Source organism: Juglans regia, chromosome 7 (genome assembly GCF_001411555.2).
Source record: "Juglans regia cultivar Chandler chromosome 7, Walnut 2.0, whole genome shotgun sequence".
Taxonomy (NCBI): domain Eukaryota; kingdom Viridiplantae; phylum Streptophyta; class Magnoliopsida; order Fagales; family Juglandaceae; genus Juglans; species Juglans regia.
In genome coordinates this window covers 36,231,377-36,249,432 of record NC_049907.1, presented here as the reverse complement: position 1 = coordinate 36,249,432, position 18,056 = coordinate 36,231,377, and the positions used below count along the sequence as shown (strand labels likewise).

General features: G+C 40.1%; 1 protein-coding gene across 2 annotated transcripts; it reads right to left on the bottom strand.

Annotated features, from left to right (window-relative positions):
- Positions 1-13,573: 13,573 nt before the first annotated feature.
- Positions 13,574-17,833, bottom strand: LOC109010479 (stem-specific protein TSJT1-like). Of its 2 annotated transcripts, none has more exons than XM_018991333.2 (5): positions 17,520-17,833; positions 14,954-15,194; positions 14,747-14,867; positions 14,456-14,565; positions 13,574-13,870 (listed from the first exon to the last, which is right to left on the bottom strand). In XM_018991333.2, exons 1-5 carry the CDS (start codon positions 17,720-17,722, stop codon positions 13,835-13,837), a joined length of 711 nt encoding a protein of 236 aa, XP_018846878.1. In that variant the 5' UTR covers positions 17,723-17,833; the 3' UTR covers positions 13,574-13,834. The 2 variants fall into 2 exon arrangements, with proteins under 2 accessions (XP_018846878.1, XP_018846877.1); XM_018991332.2 differs by having other exon boundaries at positions 13,574-13,979; positions 17,520-17,799.
- Between the last annotated feature and the right edge of the window lie 223 nt (positions 17,834-18,056).

The window sequence follows — 18,056 nt, the reverse complement described above, 5'->3', positions numbered from 1 at the left end:
ATAATTTGAGTTAAGATATTTTGTAAAGTTTAAAAAAAAATTAATAAAAAATTATAAAATTGTTATAATATTATTATAATATAATTTTTTAATATAATTCTTATTTTGATATTTAAAAAAATTGAATTATTTTTTATATTTTATTTATAAGTTTGGAAAAATTATAATTATTAGATAATTATTAAGTAAAAAAATTAAAAATTAAAAATTTAAAAATATTTATATTTAAATATCATTTTAATATTAAGATAAAATGAGATATTTGTAAAACCAAACCGGATCTTTAGTAGGAAATAGGAATAGTATTTTGAAAGGTAAAAAGGCACTTTACATACTTGGTGGAGGGAGAGAGTGGAAGATTTTTACCTTTCATTTAACCTATTATTCATAGGTAATTAAGGAAAATGATTTAATTACAATTATTTTGTAATTACTTTACAACTCTACAGGAAATAAATGATAATTTTATAAAATTGACTTTTTTTTAATGGAGGAATATGATTATATTGGTTAGATTGAAAATAAATTATAAATGTATTATTACCCGATAATTAACTGTTCAATACAGTAAATGTTAGAACTTAATTAACCATTAGTCTTTAATTGGCCCCACAGCGCATACACCCCTGGCATAAAGTGTCCATCTGGAGAAGCATTAGCGAGGGCTAACCATTCACAAAAGAGTTAGGTCCAATTATAAAACAACCGCCCCTATTATCGTGTCCTTCAAGAATAATATTACATATAATCATAGAATGCATAAATATTATATAATCATTTTAAAAATAATAAAATTTATTATTAAAAAATTAATTTTTTTATGTGAATCATATATTTATTTATTTTTTAAATAATTATACGACGTTTACATACTCACGACTGTAAATATCATTTCTCATCCTTCAATCTCTTGTCTTATCGTCACATAATTAACTCCTAATTCCTTTGTTTTCTCGTCATTTTTTTGCAAGCAATGTCACCAACAAAACATATATATATATATATATATATATATATATTTAAATGTTTGGTATCATATGATAAAGAATAAATGCCACTTTCGTGGTATGCTTGATTCCATCATCGACCTGCCTGTTAACAATAATATTAAAATACTATGCACCATAAAATAATAAATAAAAAAAATCCATTGACCACCCCAAAGTAGATATATATATATACCTTAAAAATCATAATATTCATATATCTTTTGTAGCTTTATTACTTCCCGAACCGTCACAATGTACGTCGATGCTATCAATTTTTTTTTTTTAAAAATAACTATTGACTATGTAAGTGGATTTTTCCCACTTCACAAGCCTACTAGGCCTCGGCTCAATACCCGGCCCCAGGGTTCAAGATCACCCATGAAGCAAGACAATTACAAGGAAAAGTAATCAAGTGGCTGATAGAACAGACCTGTCTGACATCGCTCAACCACACTCTGATCATGGGAGCTTGTATAAGGCATAGCAAGAAATATGGAGAACCCTCGATCTCCTAATATGGGAATATCAACAGATTATCAAAGACAAAACAAGGTCAGGGAGCCATACTGCATTAATAGCACCACTACCCGATGTACACGCCATATTAATGATGTCGTCACAGACCCATGCCGCATTAAATGACTCTGACAAAAGGAATAGTACTAAGGGCACATACTCAATAAGGACAAACACGATCTATCCCCTCCCCAGACCATGGTATAAATAGCAACTCCTAGGTATGAGAAACATCTCTCTGATCCCTATACTATCTTACTTTTTTGCAAACTTTTATGAGAATTTATTGACTTTGGCATCGAAGACTCCCTGGCCCCAAGACCACCCTCTCCCAATTGCCTTCTTCTCTATTTTCGTAGGCCCAAGTCCTGAAAATCAGAGTTTCTGAAACATAGCCCAAAGGCATACAAAACAAAACATTAACAATGGCGCCGTTTGTAAGATTCGAACCCACGACCACACGGCTGGCCGCGAAGTTGGATATGAGTAGGTTGGGCTGCTCTTTGTCGCAATGATGGCTGAGATCGATTCTTTGGGTAGTCATGGGGCTGACTCCGCTCTCTCTTCTCCACGGGGAGATAAGGCGGCCTCTAGCTCGACGTATCTCATTGGTCTGCGAGGAGGTAAGCTGTCCGAGCTGTCTGAAACTGGACCCGCCCTCCTCTGTTAGCATTTTGTATTTAATCTTTGGTTAGAAAATAAGGATGCTGTCATAATTTTATTCTTAAGGGTAAGAGTTAATTTCGCAAACCTGGCCTCTTGGCCTTTACCGTAATGTGTTTGTTAATTTTTTGCCATTTTGTCGATGTCTGTGTTCTTTGGTGCAACATTCAGGCAGTCAGTGGACTCGACCTGCACTCCATTGGGGAGAGGTCGGAACGTCTCATGCCAAATCACCTCTTTGTTCCCCAGGGAGGTAATTCAGACAGCGATGTGGCTGGTCGGCTCCTTCGCCGCGGTGGGAGTTGGGGTAAGTATTCGGGCAGCCTCGGGGATCGACCCGCTCTCCTTCGCGGGAAGGACAAGGCAGCCTTAGGCTCAACCCTTCCCGTTGTTCTCGAGGGAGGTAAATCGTTCGGGCAATCTGCTACTGCACCCACTCCCGCCCATTGACACTGCAGGGAAGGGTAAGTTTGGGTCAGTCTGGCGCTGATCCCACACTTCGTCGTAGTGGAGGTCGAGGTACGTTATTCGGGTAGCCGTGGGGCTAGTCCCACTCTTCGCCATTAGGAGATAACGCGGCCTCTAGCTTGGCCTATCTCCTTGGTCTGCGGGGAGGTAAGTTTTTCGGACTTTTTGTATCTGGACCCGTTCTCGCCTATTGACGCTTATGCGGAAAGTAAATCTTCATCTTCAAGTAGCTGAGGACTACCTGCACTCCATCGGGGATGGGTCGGAATGCCTCAAGCTAGACCGCACCTTTGCCCCCACGAGTAGGTAATTTGGACAACAATGTGACTGGTCCGCGCCTTCACCGCGATGGGGTTGGGTGAGTATTCGGGCAGCCTCCGTACAAGGCGGTCTTTGGCTCAACCAATTTCTTTGTTCCTCGTGAGAGGTAGGTTGTTTAGGCAATCTGTATCTGAACCTGCTCCTGCTCGTTGACACTGCATGAAAGGATAAGTTTGGGTCAAACTGGCGCTGAACCCGCACTTTGGTTCAGTGGAGGTCGGGATAAGTTATTTGGACCTCCGGGTGGGGGGGGGGGGGGTATCTGCCCTCCGTTCCAGGGAAACTAGGCGGCCTTTGGCTCGATCTGTTTCCTTGGTCAGCGGGGAGGTAAGTTGTTTGGGCAGTATGTTACTAGACCTACTCCAGCCTGTTGACGCTTACAAGGAAAGTAAGTCTTTTTCCTTCGAATAGCTGAGGACTGACCTGCACTCTGCCACATGAGGGATAAGGCAACCTTTAGGCCTACATTTCCCTTTGGTATCTCTCGAGAGAGGTAATTTAGACAGCGATGTGGCTAGTCCGCTCTTTCATCGTGATGTGGGTCAGGGGAAGTTATTCCGGCCACCGGGGGGTTGGTCCCACTCTCCTGGACAAGAAGGTTGAGCTGCCTACTCATCTATCATCCTTTGTGGAGATGTAGGTTGTTTGGACAGTTTGGGACTGGACACGTTCCTGCCCGTTGACATCACAGGAAATAATATGTTGGGTCAGGCTGGCTCTGATCCCACGCTTTATCGCAGTGAAGGTCGGGGTAAGTTGTTCAGGTAGCTGTGGGACTAATCCCGCTCTCCGTCGAGGGAGAGACAAGGCAACCCTTCGACCTACCTTTCCCTCTAGTATCCTGCAGAGAGGTAAGTTGTTCGGGTAGTCTGTAACTGGACCCACTCCCACCTGTTAACACTCGCGATGAAGGCAAATTTTTGTCTTCAAGTGGTTGAAGGTCGACCCGCACTCTTCCGTAAGAGAGATAGGGCAGCCTTAGGCATTACACTCGTCCATTTTGCCTTGCGGGGAGGTAAGTTGCTAATGGAGATTTCGTTAATTTCGCTGATGGAGATTACATTGATTACGTTGATGGAGATTACGTTGATGGAGAGTTTATTGGTGGAGAGTTCGTCGATGGAGAGTTTGTTATATCCCTGAAATTCGCCATTGAAATAAACACTTTTTTTTATTAAGGTCTATTGTGCCTACATGGAAATATAAATTTACAGCAGTTGGGTTAGCTTAGCAATAAAATTTTCGTAGATGTTTTGCAGTCCAGGGATGCGGCAGCTCTTTCACTTGGGAGTCTTGGAGCTGGTAAGACCCCGGGCGGTTTGTGGCGGTTACCATGTAGGGGCCTTCCCATTGGGAGCCTAGATTTCCCTCGTCCCATGTTGTTGTTCATGTCTCTTTGAGTACGAGATCTCCGACCTTGAATGTTGTCGAGCGCACCCGCTTGTTAAAGCATCGCTCGGCTCTCCTTTTGCTGGCCACGGTTCTTATCTCGACCTCCAGTCTGAATTCCTCCAACAAATCAAGTTGTTCCTCCAATCGCCTATCATTGGATTCTTGCTCAAAGTGCTGAACTCTGTAGGTGGGAATTCTAAGCTCTACTGGCAGCATCACCTTGTGGTTGTAAGTGAGGGTGAAAGGAGTTTCCCCCATTGGCGTTTTCACTCTGACCCGGTAGGCCCACAAGACATCAAGAAGTTCTGCCCACGCCCCATTCTGTCGTCAAGCCGCTTCTTGAGCATTCCCATCAACATTTTGTTGGTCGCCTCCTCTTGCCTGTTAGACTGAGGGAGCCCCGAGGATGAGTATCAGAACTCAATCCCCAATTTTTGGCACCAAGTACGGTAATGATCGAAATCAAATTATCTCCCATTATCTTATATAATAGCGCGCGAGATGCCTAACCTGCAAACCACCGACAACTCCTCGAGGTAGTAGTACAGAGTAGGTATGTACAAAAAACCAGCCAATCGACCGGGACTGACTCAGACCGGCCGCTGTAGCTCAGAACCGGCCGAAACCAGTAGGAAACCGGTCTGCCATCGGTGGTAAATTATCAAAACCGACGTCGGCCGGTTCAGTCCCGGTTTGAACCAGCCAAAAATCGATAAACTGGCCGACGTCATATACATTTATTTTTAAAAATATATTCCTTCATTACACGACACCGTTTCACTTAAATAAGTGAAATGGCGTTGTTTGCATCTTAAGTTTAGAAAAAAATAATAATAAAGGGAACAACGTCGTTCTTACTAGGGCATATTATTCCCCAGCCCAGATTCCCCCTCCCTCTTCTCAGACTTCTCTTCTCATTCGATTTCGAGCCCCCTTAGTCCTCACTCAGCGCCGTCCACTCCAGTGACCAGTCCAGTGACTCCAACCACTCACCAACGCCCAACGGTCCACCGTCCAGCAGCGACGCAGCCTCCAATCTATTTTTTAGGTATGATTTTGTGAGATTTATAAGGATGAAAATTCTGAAATTTTGTTTTAAATTTAGTGATGACTGTCGATTGATGAGTCTGATTAGTTATTTTCTTGAAATTTATTTTTTGATAAGAGCCTAAGAGGACCAGAGGGCAGAGGTTGTGCCATTGTGCCTTGTGGTATTTGGGTCTAGGGTTAGGAATTGTGTTTTCTGGTTTGGGATGGTGAAATAGTGAATCGGTGATGAACATTGATGATCGAACACCATGTTGTGACTGTGCAGTGTGCATTCACGAATTGAAGATGTTTTATAGATTTGTACAATGAACAATCAGTGGTTTTTGATATGTAATTTGATAAATGTTCATAACTTTATTGACAAATGACAGTTGTGTTATAAATTTATTGACAGTTTTGTTGATTGACAGTTTTGTTGAAAGTAAATAATTTGTGGTGTTTATTGAAAGTAAAATTTATGATGTGTCATAAATAATTTGTGATGTTTATTGACAATAAATGTTCATAATTTATTGAAAGTAAAATAATTTGTGAGATTTATGAGCGATCTAAAATATTGATTAGAATCTTAGATTTGTGATGTTTGCCACATTGCAAACTAGCTTCTGTGTAATTGACAATTGTGTTGATTTTTTTGTTCTTTCTTGGTTTTACATGTTAGATGGATTCATCGTCAAATCCAATTGATCTTGATTTGAACTCCCAAATATCAAAACACCCAGCTTCAAGTGCCCTTAATAGTAGTAATTGTCCACTTCCTAAGAAACGGAAGGGGAAGGATTCGTCAATTGTTTGAAACCATTTTACAAAAGTTGATGGTTGTTCCGTAGATGATTCTAAGGCCAAGTGTAATTATTGTGGCAAGATATACGCTTGCCACTCGAAGAGGAACGGAACTTCAACCATGCAAAACCATCTACCTTCATGTCCTGAAAATCCTCATAAACGTGGGCCTTTAGATAAATACCAAACAACATTGACAAGTGAGGTATCCTCGGAAGGGTTTGGAGAGAGTGATAATTCTTTAAGAAATCTTGTAACCTATAAATATAGTGAGGAGGCTGTGAGGATGACGCTTGCGGAGATGGTAATCTTCAATGAATTACCATTTGGAATTGTTGAAGGGCAAAGATTTAAGAAGATGGTTTGGTTGCTTGAACCTAGATTTAAAGTGCCATGTCGAGTTACGGTTGCAAGAGATTGTATGAAACTATTTGCATCTGAAAAAGCCAAACTTAAAAATTTATTTAAAGATGGGGGGGAATGAGAATTTCATTAACTACCGATACATGGACATCGGTACAAAATCTTAATTATATGTGCCTAACTGCCCATTTCATTGATAGTGATTGGAAATTACAAAAGAAAATCATTACTTTTTTTTTAATCCCTAATCATCGAGGGGATACCATTTGAAAATATGTTGAATCGTGCCTCTTTCATTAGGGCATTGATAAGATATTTACTGTTACTGTTGATAATGCTAGCTCAAATGATACTGCAATTGTATATTTGAGACATTTTTTTATGAAGAATATGTTGAAGGGAAAGTATATGCACATGAGATGTTGTGCTCATATTCTGAATCTTGTCGTGAATGAGGATCTTAAGGAGTGTAATGATACCATTACAATGGTTAGAAATGCGGTTAAATATGTGCGCTCCTCCCTTGCAAGATTCGACAAGTTTAAGAGATGTGCAAAAAAGGAGAAAATTGATTGTAAAAAAAATGTTGTGCCTTAATGTGCAAACCTGAAGGAATTCAACTTACATGATGTTGGAGGCTGCTGAGAAATTTGAGAAGGCTTTTAGGAGAATGGAGAGTGAGGACTACAATTTTCTTTCTTACTTTAAGGATGAAAACAATTGGCCTCCTAGAGCTGACGAGTGGGAGACAGTGCGGGTTTTTGTGAAATTTTTGAAGATGTTTTATGATGCTACTTGTCAATTTTCTGGTTCTTTACATGTCACGACAAACACAAATTTTTTAGAGATTTGTATGCTCCAAAAAGAATTGGTTAGACTGTGTGAGAGTGAGAAGACTTGTTTGATGAGCATGACCATAAGCATGAGAATGAAATTTGATAAGTATTAGGGTTCATTGGATAGAATGAATTTGTTGTTGTTGATTGCAGTTGTCTTTGATCCACGTAGTAAGTTGGGGCTTCTTACTTTTCACTTGAAAAAAATTTATGATCAGAATTGGGCTGAAGATTTGTTGTCGAGGGTGAGACAATTATTACCAGACATGTATGCGAAGTATAATGCGACGTTCGGTTCTTCCTCGAGTAGCAGAGAACATGTTTCCCCTCCGACATTTGCACTTCCAAATGATGCTAAAAACAATCATTAGTCACAACTTTTTTATGAGTGGTTGCTAGCATCGACTGCTACCAAAACAGAGATTGACTGGTATTTATCAGATGATTGTGAGGCATTTAGCTAATCTTTTGACTTGTTGAATTAGTGGAAAGTAAATGAGCCTAACCATCCTATACTTGAGAGGATTGCACGAGACGTGTTAGCCATGCCTGTTTCCACGGTTGCATCAGAGTCAACATTTAGTACGTGAGGTCGTGTACTTGTTCCTTTTCGAAGTTCTTTGGCTACAAAAACTGTTGAGGCACTTATTTGTACTCAGAATTGGTTGCGACATCCGTCAACGCCAATTGATATTCGAGACTCCATGGATAATGTTGAGAGCTTTGTAATAGAATCTGGTAATGAGTTTTTCTCATTCAGTTTCCATATTCATTTATTTTTATAATTTAATTTTTTTTTTCATTATCCTAATTTATTAATATTGATTATTTGGTATTTTTCTTATAGAGTTAGGAGCATCATATATCACAACTATTGATGATTGAAGAGTTGAAGACTACAGTTGAATAATGAAGATTTTCTGGGTTTTATTCAAGAACAATTGTTATTTGTTGCTTACTTAAGACAATTTGCTTTTGTTTGTAATGTGTATTAAACATCTAGTGGAGTTTTTTTTATTTATCTAGTAATTAGTAATTTAGTATATAAGATAATAAGACTATAAAATATAAGTAATATATATGTAGTAGTTATTAGTTACTAATAATATATACATGGCATGATTAAAATTAAAAAGAAATTGAATAAATAAAATTAATTTTAAAAATTCTCTAAAAAAAGTCTAAATGTAGATGATCTTGAATAACAAATTGAGCCCAAACAGAGTGGCTCAAACCGGCCCAATATGCTTGAGCAGTCCAACACAAATCTAATATGATATATTTATAGTGAGTGGCGCTGGAAACCCTAATCTGGCAAAAACTGTGTACTTCGCTTGAGCGTAGTGTCGAGCGCGACTCGAACGAACAACCAAATGAACGTTGGCTCGAGCAGATTGTCGAGCGAACACTAGGGTTTGTGTTTCGCTCGAGCGGAGTGTCGAGCGGGCATCGAGCGAACTCTCGAACTTGATCTTCGCTCGAGCGGCATGTCAAGCAAAGTCGAGCGAACTTGGCTCGAGCCAATTTTCAGCAAACACTTTTTCAACTCCAAAACCAGTCTCCACATATACCCCAACAATCTCCCACTTGGAGACTGGGTCTCCACATGCCAGCCACTGTTTCCAGCCAAGCCCTATCATCTCTGCAGCTCACAGCTCCCGTTTTCAAGCTAGAAGACGCACTGAAGTCAAGCCCGACTTCAGTCTTCCACATACATCGCCCTTAGTCAGCACATCCACAGGGCGATTCACAACTCCCACTGCACCAAGAGTATCCGATCTCGAACCGATATTAGCAACCTTAGCCAACTTTCTCAGACTTTCATGAGGAACGGCAAAGCTTACTCCCTTTGGCTTCCTCACATGTTTTGCACGATCAAGCCTGCCTTTTTTCACTCTTGTATTTCTTGCACATCACTAGACCATAATGTTAAATACAAAGAGTTTGATCTCTTACCATGCGCTAAGACCAGCACACCCTTAGTGATCTTCCAAGCTCCTCCAGATAACACTACTGCAAAACTGTTGTCATCAAGCTGTTCCACAGAGATCAGGTTTTTCTTCAGATTTGGAACATGTCTGACTTGCTGTAAAGTCCACACGCTCCTGTTTGGAAGTGTGATATGCACATCACCCACTCCCACTACATCCAATGCCTCTCCATCAGCCGCATACATCTTTCCAAAATTACTAGCAACATGATTTCTCGATGTGAAGTGCTATGGAACGAAGACCCTTAATCCAACACCCAATCATCAATCAGACTGTGTACTACAAGAAGTAAGGCATCATGAATTTCTTCTGCCACTACATTCACAGCATTATCATCAGAACTTTATTGATTCTTGCAGGTTCTTTTAATGTGACCCGGCTTGCCACAACTCCAGCACGTGATCTGATGCCCAGATCTTGTCTTACTCTTTCCTCTACTCTTGGAGTTTGACCTGTCATATCCTCTGCCTCTATTGTCAAAAATCAGGGCCGATCCAGAACCCGAGGACTCACTCAAGTCTCTCCTATGTACCTCTTCAGCAAGCACCATGTCACGTATGTCATCGTAGTTCAGTTTTGCCTTGCCTGCTGAACTACTCACAGTCATCCTCATGGCCTCCCAACTGTTTGGCAAAGATGCCAACAGAATCAACGATCTAATCTCATCATCAAACTCAATCTCTACAGAAAACAATTGATTTGTAATCGTATTGAATTCATTCAAGTGTTAGACTACAGACATACCTTCAGACATCTTCAGATTAAACAATTTCTTCATCAAGTACACCTTATTGTTTTCCGACGGCTTTTCATACATACGTAACAAAGTCGCCATGAGATCCACCGTGGTTCTCTCATTACTGATATTGTGTGCCACTGTTCTGGACAAAGTCAGCCAAACAAGACCTAGAACCTATTGATCTAACAGGGTCCACTCAGCATCAGCCGTGCTTTCCTGCTTCTTTCCCAACAGTGGAAGGTGGAACCTCTTCCCATAAAGATAATCCTCAATCTGCATCTTCCAGTACCCAAAATCAGTGTCGTCAAACTTCTCGATCCCAGGTCCGTTCACTTTATCTCCAGCCATCATTCTCCTTCAAATTCGACTTTGGCTCTTGATACCAGTTGTTGTGAAATGTTATGCAAAACACATACACCAACGATGACAAGTAAAGTAAAAGCAACACAATTAAGAACACGACACACAATATACGTGGTTCGGCAAATTGCCTACATCCACAGAGCTGCAGAAATCTTATTAACCAGAAGAGATTACATTCACTCAATCTCAACTCACACTCGTTAGGGCTTTTTGCTCTCTCACACAATATGCATTCACTAGACAATCATTCTCTCTCAAAATATGCTTGAGCAGTCCAACACAAGTCTAATATGATATATTTATAGTGAGTGGCACTAGAAACCCTAATATGGCAAAAACTGCGTGCTTCGCTCGAGCGAAGTGTCGAGCGCAACTCGAGCGAACAGCCAAATGAACATTGGCTCAAACAGAGTGTCGAGCGAACATTAGGGTTCGTGTCTCGCTCGAGCGGGACTCAAGCGAACTCTCAGACTTGATCTTCACTCAAGCGGTATATCGAGCGACGTCGAGTGAACTTGGCTCGAGCTAACTTTCAGCAAACACTTTTTCAGCTCCAAAACCAGTCTCCACATATACCCCAACATGAGCATCTCGTCCGGGGTTGCGCTAGAGAGATGAACCTTGTCACTATCCACGGCCCCACATATGGTGAAAACGGGGAACGGACGCCGAATGGTCTGCTCGACAGGAAACTCCCATCTATCATCAGACAGAAAAAAAAGAATTGGCACTCCACCGCTTCACGTCGATATGTCTCTCCTCCAACCGAGCTAATGCCTGGATTGGCTGGAAGCCATTGATGTGGCAAGCTTTCCTCAGAATGTTGTGGGTGAGGAAAAACTCATGCCCTGTAAGATCCGGGTAGTCGGGCCTGGCCTCCTCCAATGCGCGACATCAGATGATGTGTAGCATGACACAAGAATCCTCCACGTGCTGGGAGGGAGATGAGCAAGCGCCAACTCGAAGAACCCAGTACTTTTCGCACTGGTTAACAGAAGGGCAGCCTAAGGCCGTAGGAGAACATGGCAGGGTACACTACAACCTTGGTAGTGTAACCCTCAGAATCCATCACCCCTTCGGTAAGAAGAGGCACCACGAATTCTATCTTCCAGGGAACCCTATAGGTATTCCTCAATGACTATAGTTCAGCAGGAGTCACCTCTGAACGCCACGAGAAACCAACAAACTCCTCCGTAACGGCGCTGCCTTGACCACCAGTGACACGGGCAGTATCGAAAGGTCTAGCCAATTCAAAAGGATGTGAGGATTTCTTGGGAGCCATCAATAATTAGAGGGAAAAAAGAGAAATTAGAAAGGAATTATGCAAAGAAATGAGTCTAGAAACGGAAAAAGAACACAGAGCACCAAATAGAAGAGGGAATGAGCGAAATGAACCATTGCAGAGGGGGGAAAGGGCTTTATATAGGCAGGATTGACGATTGATCTCCCGAGGCAATAGAAACCCACATGTCCTACTGGGTACCCGAATCCCTCGATCGCCGCGATTCCAACAGAGCATATCCACTGGTGCGACATGAGAAGTAAATAACTGCCTGACACGGGATCATGATGAAGGGACCGAAGGAGCGCCATTCAATGTGGAACAGAACCGTCAAAATGCTACCATAAAAGCAAGAAACCAACCGTTGCAAGATATAGAATAAAGGCGAAAAAGGCCACATAGTCTTGAGTACAAAGGCTAGTTAATCAAGGGAGCAAAGGAAGAATTCCCCTCAAACTTATCCAAGGGAAATTGGTGAGGTACCTGTAAGGAAATTTTCCCCACTTCACAAGTCTACTGGGCCTCGACCCAATATCCAGCCCCAGGATTCAAGATCACCCATGAAGCAAAATGCCTACAAGGAAAAGTAATCAAGTGGCTGATGGGACAAATCTGTCTGACATCGCTCAGCCACACCCTGGTCATAGGGGCTTGTACATGGCATATCGGGAAATACAGAGAACCCTCGACCCCTCACATGGGAACATCGATGGATTACCAAAGACAAAGCAAGGCCAGAGAACCACGCCGCATTAATGACACCACTATCTGAGGTACATGTCACATTAATGACATCGTCGTAGAGCCACACCGCATTAAAAGACTCTAACAAAATGAACAGTACTAAGGGCACAAACTCCATAGGGACAAACATTATATGTCCCCTCCCCAGACCACGGTATAAATAACAACTCCTAGGTACGAGAAACCTCTCTCTGATCCTTAGACTTTCCCACTTATTTGTAAACTTTCAAGAGAATTTACTGACTTTGGCATCAGAGACTCCCTAATCCCAAGGCCGCCCTCTTCCAGTTGTCTTTTTCTCTATTTTCACAGGCTCAAGTTCTGAAAACTTGAATTGCTAGAACCTAGCCCAAAGGTTTACGAAACACGATATTAACAGACTACATATATCTAAATTATTAAATGCTCATATATTAAACATTGCAGCTTAAAGTAAAGGGGGAAAGATCAAGATGGTTAAAAGCAGGAGATGCTAAAGATGTAGATCCAGTTGCGTATGACGTTTGCAAGAAATAAATAATGCAAATAAATTTTAGCTGGAAAGGAGTCTCTCGCATCAGCTTTTCAGAATATTAGACGCCAACCCAATGCGTCCGTGTGCGGCCTGGACGAACCAGAGTATATTATATGTGTGCCATGAGGTCACACAAAGAATCCGGGAAATCACCATTTAAATAAATAAATAAATAAATATTTAATCATTTATTGTCAGTTAATCTTAAAAAATGTATCTGATTCTGATATTCCGTCCAATAAAATATTGTTGGGCATTGAAGTATCTGTTGAATACTTGATGGGCCATCAAGTGACATAGTTTTTTTTTTTCTCGGCCATGAATTGATTAGTATTTGGTTCACGGGTCTGGTGGCGAACCCCCACCAAACCCAATTCAAATATTTTTATTTTAGAAAAATTAATTTTACAGTTAGTGCGTAAGTATTTTTTTTTAAATAAATAAATACAAAATTTACGTAAAAATAATTAATATTTTAATAATAAATTATATATTTTTTAAAATAATTGTACATACTTGCATATTCATGACTTTTTTATCTTAGAGAATCAAAAGAAAATGGGAAGAAAAAAGACAGTACTTTATTACTTATTAGACTAGAAATTACAACTGTACATTCGTTCAAGCTAGAGCAAAGGATAACTTAATAACACAAAACTACCCACAAAGGCCAAGCCATTTCCATTACCAACAGTTGTTATCACTCGTTCAGCTATTTTAATTTTTACATGGCCCCAGAGCATAGAGGATGCATCAGCCATTGCCATATAAAAACCCACCCTCTCCAGCCCAGTTGGATATAGATTTTGTTTTATCACACTCACTCTGTAGCTGCAACAACCGCTGGCCCTTCCACCTGAAATTTTCAGCCCCACCAATTTGAGTCATTGACAAATCAGTACAACAGAATTTCATAATATGCGGGGGATTTGAACTCCATCAGACTCCTTAGCTGGTGGGCATACCTAAATCCATGCCCCAAAAATGGAAGAACAAATATAAATTACACACACAATACTTATGGAGAATGTTAAGTCTCTCTCTCATAGCTGACAAAACACCCTTCTTTTCATACTTCAATGTCCACCAACAAACCAATGGTGTATAAATCCATTTGAAATATGCTAATTATAGATTGGAAGATGATTATAGATCAAACGAATTGAAATCTCTCTTAGAATTCTCCTGTTCAAACGATGTTTATTACTGTTTGTGTGGGATGACAGATAGTATTAAATGTTGTGTGTATATTCTTTTCGAAGTTAACTTAGAATGGAAGTAAAAGAATTTCAGGTAATCCTTATTATAGATTATACGTTACCATTACAATATTAGACGGGAGAAAGTAAATGGCAGACATGATAGGATACTAGCTAATAATGATAGGATGATCCGGAACAAATTACAAACTCGTACCAAAGGCGTGTATAAAAATGTGTACCTTGAATGTTGCACCCCAGATCTCTTCATCAGTAGCAGGTACCGCAGTGATCTTATTCTTTGGGTTCTCATAGCTTCTCAGTTCTCCGACGGTCGTAGAGAAGAAACATCCTATCGAATCCCAGGCAGAATTGTGAGCATAGTATAGTGAATTAGAGAACAACGAGAGAGACAAGATAATGGAAAAAAATCCGAATTCAATTTGAATTGTAAGAAAGTAAAAATCCTATTTTGATTTTGTTCAAGTATCCTCCGCACACACACGCAAGTCTATAACATATTTCTCACCCACCTTGAGGGAAAGAAGCAAGTGACTTGCCACAAGCACCTTGAAGCAATTCTGCGTTGTCAGCAAAAGCGACATATCCATCAGCAGTGATTCCCCAATACAGAGGAACCTTACCATATTGGTCCTGTAACACCACCAACACCACTCAATTATAAATAGCTATTAGCTTTAATGGAGGCATTTGTTGGTGGGTGGGCACGGCTAACTTACAGAAGCAACAAAGAGGGTTGAGGTAGACTTGTCAAAGACTACGAATGCAAAACTCCCGCTAAGGTGGCCAACAACATGGTTGGCAGGGTAGGGTGCACGGTCACGGAGTGCCTTGTAAGCCTCAATGACCAAGACCACCTCGTTCGCAGACTTGGCAAGCCCATATTGCTGCTTCAAACTTCCCAAGTTGTCGAGGGCTCCCTCGAACAAGCAGAATATCTCATCCTTCACTGCAAATGACCTGCCATTTTCCTATCCGTATTAGTTATACACTAAGATTTCCAGTTAAATTAGTTAGTCATGAACCTTACAAAAAAAAAAAAAGAAAACAACATTAGTTTACACTTTACACCACCTCAAACAACTCATGGCTAAAATCCATATGTAGTAAAGGAAATTCCACTATTCATGCGTAACACAGCTCGATCAATTAACACCCACTAGAATTTCAGGATTGAGATTTCAGACATAGAAATACAACATACGATGAAACTAAAAAGTGCGCTGGACTATAAAAGGTGCAGGTATTGTGACGGTAATTGTCAATTCAGCATCAATCACGAGATTATCAGAATATATTATATATGATAAATAGTTGATTAATATTAATGGAGTATTATTGTGTATAATACTACTCACTCCCTTGCTACACATGAAACGTTAGAGCTATATGGTTCCATAAAATAATTGTAAGTAGAGAATAGCTACAGCTATTCAATAAAAATAAATTCTCAAATTAATAGAATTTTATAAAATACGTTAAATTTATTTAAATAAAAAAATTTTACAATCTAAAATATTACTCAGAGAAAATTGTCAATTAAAATTTCATTAAAGGAATTGAATAAAATATTATCAGAATATTATTTTTAATATTATTATTATTTTAAAATTTTAAAAAATTAAATTATTTTATATAATTTATATAAAATTTTAAAACAATTATAGTAATAATAAGATGAAATTTCAATCCAAACGTTAAAGCATTCCTAACGTTTCGTATAATAATAACACGAAGGAACACCGGAACGTGTAATTCGGTTCCGCTACCTTTTTGGGTCCCCCCAACTTGACTCTTGGAATCCTTATCCTGACTCGACCGACTATATCCAGATCCCACCTACTTTCTCCAGTCCAATCCAAAAAAGTCATTACGGCACTCTCACTCAAAATTGATGTCTCACACACACACATATATATAATATGAAAAACCATTTACATGACAGGAACCAAATAAAAAAAAAAAAAAATCCTCCACACAAAAATACAATAATCCAAACTCCCATCCAAAAAGATATTTAGAAAGATAACCGTGACTTGCAAGTCTGTTGTAACCATAACATAAGATAGCCGTGACCCGTGTGCGTGCAATATATTTTAAAGATGATTACCAGGAATATGAACTCCTCTCGGTTCTCGCCATAGAAAAACAAATTCAGTTATTTTTAATTGTATTTATTGATATAATATAGTTTAAATAATTATCGATTTAAATATTACATTTATTTATTTAAAAGGTAAGGTATTAATAATTATAATTAAAAATGATAAAATTCAAGCTATACAAAGACACTTCTATTTTGTGTTTAAAAAAAAAACAGAACAATAACAAAAGACAACACTCGGCTCTTTTCAAAAGTGGGTTGGACCAATTGGTCCTCAACCGACGGCCACAACTAATTCAACCGTTCACCTCCAACTCACGTTTAAGATCATCTGACCGTCCACGTGCTGGATAAGACTTTAATCTATGGCAAATCTACTACGTGTGTACACAAACTCACGAAGTAACCCGAGACAGAGAATATTCATCAATACGTGGCTGAAGAGCCCCGTAAACGACAAATATCTTCTTGCTCAACACATCAATCAATATGATTGTAAAATCATGGCCGTTGGATCTTCACGCCCAACGTCCCGCGAGCTAGGCTCGTAGCATAATAATACTACCGCTCATCATTCGTCTTCTCCGCTTCTCCCTAGTCCTTGCCATCATCAATTCGACTCCGAGTCTCTGAATTTAGCAGAAATGAATTCGATCTGAAAATTTCCGTAACTAATGGATGGGAGTGATCTGAATCACAAGGACAGAGGCATACTACGAAAGCCACACGATCATGAAAGAAATCACCGTATAGGACCATATGAAAAATTGATTTGGTTACTGCTTGATACTCTGCTACTTCATCTTTCCCTTTTTTTCTCAGCAACCAAACGGTCAATATTATGAAAGCTAGGACATGGCTGAGTTAGAAGATGATCGAAAAAGGATCAAATTAATGTTACCGACCGTCCGATCTCCAAACTTTGCTTTCGGATTCCTGTTCCGATTAATGATCGAAAGACGGTCAGGTTTATTTGGTCCTCCCGGTTAGTCTATAAATTCTCTCTCTCTCTCTCTCTCTCTCTCACGCCCACGCGCCCACACACAGTTAACTCCTCCTGGAGTACTCATTTTCCATTCTATTTTTCCACAACACAGAGTATGAAAGGCCGGCATGGCGACGCAGGCAGCCCAATTTTTTCGTTTTCCATTTTTATTTTTATACATGGTTTTTAAATGTACCTGGGCAGCAACGGGGACTCCTTGTGGTGAGTGTAGGCCAACTGGACTTCGTCTCCGACATGTATGGACACCGCGGAGGCATTGGTCTCGATGAACCGGTTCAGCAGTGCCGCAGACGTGATCTTTGGCGAAGGAGTCCGACAGCCGGCAGCCACCAGCTCTTCCGGAGGCGAAACGATCGAGCCGCTGAACACCCCCAACATCTCCGACTACAAAATTCTCTCACTCTCTAGAAAGTCCCCTCTCTTGTAAGAAGTTAGAGCTCGAGAATAAGATTCAGAGCTGGTAAGCCTGGGTTTTGATTTATAGGCGGATGCCTGAGGGCATTTCAGTATTTGCAAATCACCGTAATTTTTATCATCCAATCAAGGGAAGAATGGCCACGTGATGTGTGGGGTCTACTCTAGGCGATGATTCCTGAGGACTGTCGATGAGGACGGGGTGACGTTTTTGAGGGCCCTACCGAAGGTTAAACATACTGTAATTTTATTTTTTCTTACGCTCGTGATTCTTGATATTTAAAGAAAAATGTTTTTT